This window comes from Acipenser ruthenus, chromosome 1 (genome assembly GCF_902713425.1).
Source record: "Acipenser ruthenus chromosome 1, fAciRut3.2 maternal haplotype, whole genome shotgun sequence".
NCBI classification, from domain to species: domain Eukaryota; kingdom Metazoa; phylum Chordata; class Actinopteri; order Acipenseriformes; family Acipenseridae; genus Acipenser; species Acipenser ruthenus.
Genome location: NC_081189.1, coordinates 61,616,674 through 61,622,871, shown reverse-complemented (window position 1 = coordinate 61,622,871; position 6,198 = coordinate 61,616,674). Strand labels below are relative to the sequence as shown.

At 36.4% G+C, this 6,198-nt stretch overlaps 1 protein-coding gene across 1 annotated transcript; it reads right to left on the bottom strand.

The window, feature by feature from the left end:
* Window positions 1-1,130: 1,130 nt before the first annotated feature.
* On the bottom strand, window positions 1,131-6,198 carry pdgfrl (platelet-derived growth factor receptor-like). Its single transcript, XM_034034609.3, has 6 exons — window positions 5,973-6,198; window positions 4,295-4,580; window positions 3,733-3,884; window positions 3,045-3,338; window positions 2,120-2,256; window positions 1,131-1,579 (listed from the first exon to the last, which is right to left on the bottom strand). The coding sequence occupies exons 1-6, from the start codon at window positions 6,025-6,027 to the stop codon at window positions 1,391-1,393; spliced, it is 1,113 nt and encodes a 370-aa protein (XP_033890500.3). The 5' UTR covers window positions 6,028-6,198; the 3' UTR covers window positions 1,131-1,390.

Sequence of the window (6,198 nt, the reverse complement as noted above, 5' to 3'; positions counted from 1 at the left end):
CTACATCACACATGTTTTTCATAATTTTACAATATCTATATATGAACTCCAAAGTAAAATACAGTATTTTGTAGTTTATGCTTAAAGGTAGTTTTACTTGTTGTTTTAAAATTACTGTCACATTCATCTTTTCTTATGAATTATGACTAAAGCAAGCAATGGTACCTTAGCTCTATTAGCACCTGCAACGAGACAGAATTAACACTCCCTCTATGTATATGTATTTATTGTTTTATGAGGAATAGCGCTTTATATTTGTAGACAACACTGAGCTTTTTTAAAACCTTAAGAACAACAGATATAGCTACTAAGTTTTGTAATTACTGTCACCACTTGTTGGCACAGAGTTACAAATGTAGATACATTGAAGACAAGTTATAATGTCCTCACAAAGCACCAGCTTAGAAAGCTGAATGCTGCATTTTGTATGAATAGGAAGAAAGCCAGTAAACCCGCTAATGTGAAACACAGAATGTTTCTGTGTGCATTCCACATAAGGAACCACTTAGCACAAGGCACACGCCTAAAACAGATCAGCCAGAAACCATTTATTATATTTATATAAATGCATGCTTGTGCAACTATGCAGATTTTGCTCTTGCCTTTGTGCTACAACCCATATGCAAAAAGCAGCTTGCCAAATTAACCCTATTATTATACAATACAATAAAAAAAAGCATTAGGTGGTGAGCATTTAAGAAAGAACAATCTTCAAAGGGATTACCACCACCTAAAAGGTTAACATGTATTGATATGACATTATTACACGAATACCTGTGCCTAGATATTATACTCTTTTTCACTTAGCTACACAGTGCATGTATATAAAACCCTCTTCTGGAGTCATTACTGTAGAATAGTTGGTAACTTCATAGTGATGTTTAAAATGTGATGTAGCTGTTGGTTGATTGTAACAATGTATGACCAACTAATTCTGTTAAAGATGCTCCAACTTTCCTGGAAATAAAAGTAACATCCCAGTTTGGAAGATGATCCAGCAGACGAGAAATAAGGTTGATCTTCTAGGTCATTTAATTTACTGGAATACATTTTTTTAGAGCTTTTGTGCTTGAATTGTTTAATGGCATGTTAAGATTTCCCCATAATCCCCAATAATTGACAGCTAATACAATTGTTTTGGAATTTCTGCAACATCATATTTCTTTACAGTGCTGTATAACAGAGCGAGCTTCACCAATTTTTATTTTTTTTTATCAGAAAGTAAGTTATCAACTGTAAATGCATTAGTTGCTATTTGCTGTAAAGCTGTAGTTGTTCCTTTTAAGAGATCCAATGCTGCCAAATAACAAAAAGCAGCATTGCCTGGGAGTACAGAGAGGAGGCAGTGGAGGCATGTAATCTTCCTTTTGTTGTCACCATACCAAAGCAATTAATAGGAGTCCACACGGGCAGCCACAGAGGTCTGTCCTTGAAGATTTTTGGCTGTGCAGACGTAGTTTCCGAAGTCAATGGTTTCAGCATCTTCAACAGTAATCACACTTTGAGAAATCCGTGTGGTGTGTCCCATTCCTCTGTTTATTAACCTCCAGGCTTCCTTAATGGTCACAGGTCTTTGGTCCTGTGTCAGAGAAAATTTAAAAAAAAAAAAAAAAAAAAAATGCTTCCATAGATGGAGAGTAGCACATATTCAATTTAAAGAGCATTGATAATTCAAGCTATAATGCAAATATCTAACTTCATAGTACAGGAATGATGTAGGTGGTAACTTATGGGAGCACTGGTAACGTGTCATTATTTTCATTGAAACTTGCATCATACAGCACTTACAAGGTTATGCCCCATCTCTATTGTCTGGTATATTGGAGAAATGTTATTATGCCCTGCTTTCAGAATATAAGAGAGGAAATGTACATCTTCATCTTCAAAATGTGGCCCAATATGCATGCAGTGAAATGCTATATACACACCTAAACCTTGGGATTTAGACACAAGCAAAAGATTACTGGTAAACACCTAAAGTATTGCAATAAGATTGTGGCATGTCATGTTTTTTTTTCATATCCCTATTTAATAATGTTTTCACGTTCTATGCTTAGTACTGCAACATGTGTGTTTGATTGACAGGTTTTCTTTCAGTGTTCCAGATGGGGTGTCTCACCTGTCCAGGGTAAGTCCAAGTGAAGTCCACCTCCACCTCCGGCTCCCCGAGGACAGTGCAGGTAACGTTAATGTTGTCCCCTCCCATTACTCTGCTTGAAGAAGCTTCGATTGTTACAGACGGAGGGCCACTTGGAACTGCAAGAAGAAAATATCATTTTTCTAGTCTGTATTTTTTGTCAACTAAAATTGGTGGTAACTGGTCTTGTTTCTGTTATCTTTAGTTTAGATTTGTCTTTGGAGTTTTACTAGTAAATCAAAGTTTACTACAGCAACATTTTTACACCTGGATTTGAAAGGAGAAAAACGTAGTGCAGCCCCATTCTTAAGTTGTTTCTCAGTAAGCTTCAAGTTAAAAGATGTGTAAAACATCTGAATTTGAAATCATGAAGCACAATATAAATGTAAAAAAAACAATTTTAGCCTTGCTTGTTTTTAAGTTTTAAAACAATCAAATTAAGCAAGAAAACAGTTTAGAACAATGTGTTTTTTTTTCAATGACCTGAAACCACCTGTTTTCAAAGAATTCTGTCTTTTGTATTATTTGAGGTGGAGAGGAATATGCTGGGTTATAAGCAATGTTTGGTTGTCTAATGCACACTTACAGTACTGGCTGCTTTTTGTACTTTGCATTCTTTTAGACCCATTTACACCATCGCCACCTGCTGGCTATTTAACACATTTCCCCCTCTGGTGGTTTGTGAAAATGTGGACTTCTAGTAAGCACAGAAATTAAATTAAACTTCCTGATTTGTATTAAACTATGGATATCAATAGGAGCCATTCAACAAATAAAAAAACAACACAGTAAAACATATAATACATTAAAGGAGAATTAATTAATCTCTGAAGATATATTAGTTAGAAGTCTGCCTTGGTCAACACTAATGCATCCTCCGAAAACTACTGTGCTGTATATCTTTTACCTTCCACATACAGCAGCTGGTACTTGACTGACATCTGAGGCGTCCCCCGCAGGCTTGCCTTACAGTAGAAGACCCCTCTGTGTTCAGGGCCAGGCTTGTGCATGATGAAGCCTTCCTTGGGGTCAAAGGAGATCTGGTCTCCGTCCGCAGGGATCTCCTGCGGGGGCACCTCCATGTGTAAAGCCACCTTGACTGCAGGGGAGGTGACTCGGCAGGGGATGATGGAAGGACGATCTGGCCGAAGGTAGATGATTTCAAAATAACTGGTTGATGGGACAAACAATTCCTCTTTATCTGGGGGCACAATAAGTGATTTCAGCAGGATAAGACAGTAGGTAAGAATCATTTCACAGCAACATTTTGCAGGCCTTATTACATGAAAATGATTTTATCGAGATTAGAAAATGCACATTTGCACGTGTCACTAAATTACCTCCAGTCTTTAACTAACTCCTGTTTTTCTTCCTGTTTTTTTTTTTTTTTAAGAGAAAAAAAAACATGAAGAGAACTGTGATTATATTACTTTAATAGTTTGGCTTTAGTTTCATAAAATTAACAGATGTTTTACCTCTTTCAAAAAATAGGAGTTCATTCAAGACTGATGTAAATGTTTTGAAAATATGGCCCTAAGTCTCTTGTTTTAACACTTTTTGTTGAAATTACATGAATTTACTGTATAGATTACTACCGGTGAAGTAGATGTAAGTGGTGGTAGTTTTGTCCACATCCTTGGTGCACTCTGAGCCATCGCAGAGCAGAGGCCAGCAGCTGAACTCTCCAGTGTCTGCAGCTGAGGTGCCAGAAAGAAGCAACTGGCTGTACTTGTCGTGCTGCTTAATACTAAAAAACAAACAAACACATACCTATATACATGTTCTAAAGGGGTACTGGTTATACAATAGTGCATCCTGAAAAATATATCCATTTAATAATGTATTTATTTAAAAGGCATCAGCCTATAAGTACCTCCGCTGTTTGTTTTCAAACACTGTCCCTTGACAAACGTATGTTAAACATGCCAAAACATTGGGAAATTGCCTCTTTTGAGCAAAAACTTAATTTGTTTTATTTTTATTTTTTTTTATATAATATTCCCATTGTAGATAACTACATCTGGGTGTCACAGTTGTTTGTGGACATCACATTTAAAGGACTGCTTTGTATTGAGTTGCTCAATTCTTTCCCAGAGCTTAAAAAAAACAAAACCACCAAAACAACTACTGGAATATAAATCTCAGTTTATTCCATACCTCAGACGGGAGTCTTTGAAAGTGTCCAGATAAACAGGATAAGCCCATCCAATCTGACTTCCTTTACAGCGCAGCTCAAGACTCTCCCCTGAATTGCTAATATAGGAACCACTCAGTTTTAGGAAGCGTCCTTTGTCCAAAACCCGAGTCATAATAGACTGGGATTTCCCAGAGAAACCAGATTCCCTATCCTTCCCCTTCGGAACCCTGGGCTTCATTCTCTTATTCCCCGGTCGGATTCGGTTGTCTCCTGCTTCTTTAGTACGTTTGTGTTGTTGGCAGAGAGCTGGAAAAATTTTAAACAAACATTTATAACATTTTTTTTTACAGGTAGCTACACCACAGTTTAATCTGTTGGAATAAACATGGTTAATACTGAAAATGTGCAACCACAGAATACAGGAAACATTTATCAAAATCCATGGCACTCCTCAGAAAAAAAAATAAAATAAAATAAAAAAAAACTGGTGTAGTAAGGCATGCACAGAGGTGACCATAAATATTTAAACCATTTGTTAATTTCAGTAGTGTAATAAATGTTGATTTTTATTTTGACACGAATTGAGACTGGCAAAATATGTCCCTCAAACTTTTGCAAGAAGCCTGTACAGTAAATGCTACAAGTCATCTACAGCTATCAAATAAAAATCAAAATAAGGTCATACCAGGTTTGAATACACTGATCTTACTTATTTTTTTTAATAAATTGATCATCCTTATTTTGGACAAAAGTTTATCAAGCATTGAATTACCTAGTAACAGCACATCCAGACATCTAACTGAGTATATATGAATCTACAGGGTGTCAATTGTCAATACTTATGAGGATCGCTGAAGTGTTACTGTTTGTACTGTAGCTTTTCATTTTCAGAGGGCAATCATTCACCGTAGACCAGACAAAAAATGAAGCAGAAGCTGTGGCTATGAAATGGTAACTAGGGCAGGTCAATGTTTATAGTATATTGCAAGCTCCATAACTACTTCTGGCAGCAAACACCACTGCAGCTTTACACATGACAATCTATTGTAAGAATATGTTTTTAACTTGATTATTTTGAATTCAATTTACCAGCAACATATAATATCCCTGTACCACTACAGTTCCTGACCAGACCATGCAATCTCCCAAGTCCTCTACATGTGGTCTCTGGAGTGTTTACACTCAAAGTTCAAATATTATATTTTGTTTGAACAAAAGGAACGTACTGCTTTGTGTTAGATTTTACACGTTGCATTGAACATGCAATGGTTTCCATAAGTGGTAAAATATCACAGTGCCAGTTATTCTTAGGTTCTCTGCTGCTGCTCGTATTGCTTCTGCTAAGAAAAAAACTTTGAATCATGCATTCCTTTGAAAAAAGAAAAACAATGTTTGTGTGTCCTCTTTTTTTTATACAAAAGGATTCACTAGGTCAAAGTGGATGAGGAAATACAGTAATAAACAAACTGCAGTTTTTTTTTTTTACTTTTTAAATTATAACTTTGCAAAGCAGAACTCTGGTGAACCAATACAGTACTGAAAACAGAGAATTAAGCATGTGTCCTGTTCTAAATTCCCTGTTGGTTAAAAACAGCTGACAAAATATTTAAATGGATAATATAGCAAAAAACAACATCTATGTAGTAGGCATGATGCTTTTCTTATAACAGCCATATGTTCTTAAAAACAGATGCTCACCATTTTGAAGCACTTCACCGAGTACAATCAGGGTAACAATTATCCAGAACTTCATTGTCAAATTGGTAAAGCAGCTTTTTAAATGATTTTAGGACCACAGGAGCAGCTTTAAGTTTTGTGCGAAGTTGCACTCAAGATGTGGCAGGCAAAGTGCGCAAGCGGAGGCCGGGCTGCAGCCTCCTGGTCCTGTGGTCTGGAATGGAGTTTCAAAGGAATGAACATTTCC

Coding starts and splice junctions, on each gene's coding strand:
- pdgfrl (XM_034034609.3), bottom strand. CDS start 6,027: ATGAAGTTCTGGATAATTGTTACCCTGATTGTACTCGGTGAAGTGCTT. Junction 4,581..5,972: donor CGGTGAAGTGCTTCAAAATG/GTGAGCATCTGT, acceptor AAATTTTTCCAG/CTCTCTGCCAACAACACAAA. Junction 2,257..3,044: donor CCAGCTGCTGTATGTGGAAG/GTAAAAGATATA, acceptor TTCTTCTTGCAG/TTCCAAGTGGCCCTCCGTCT.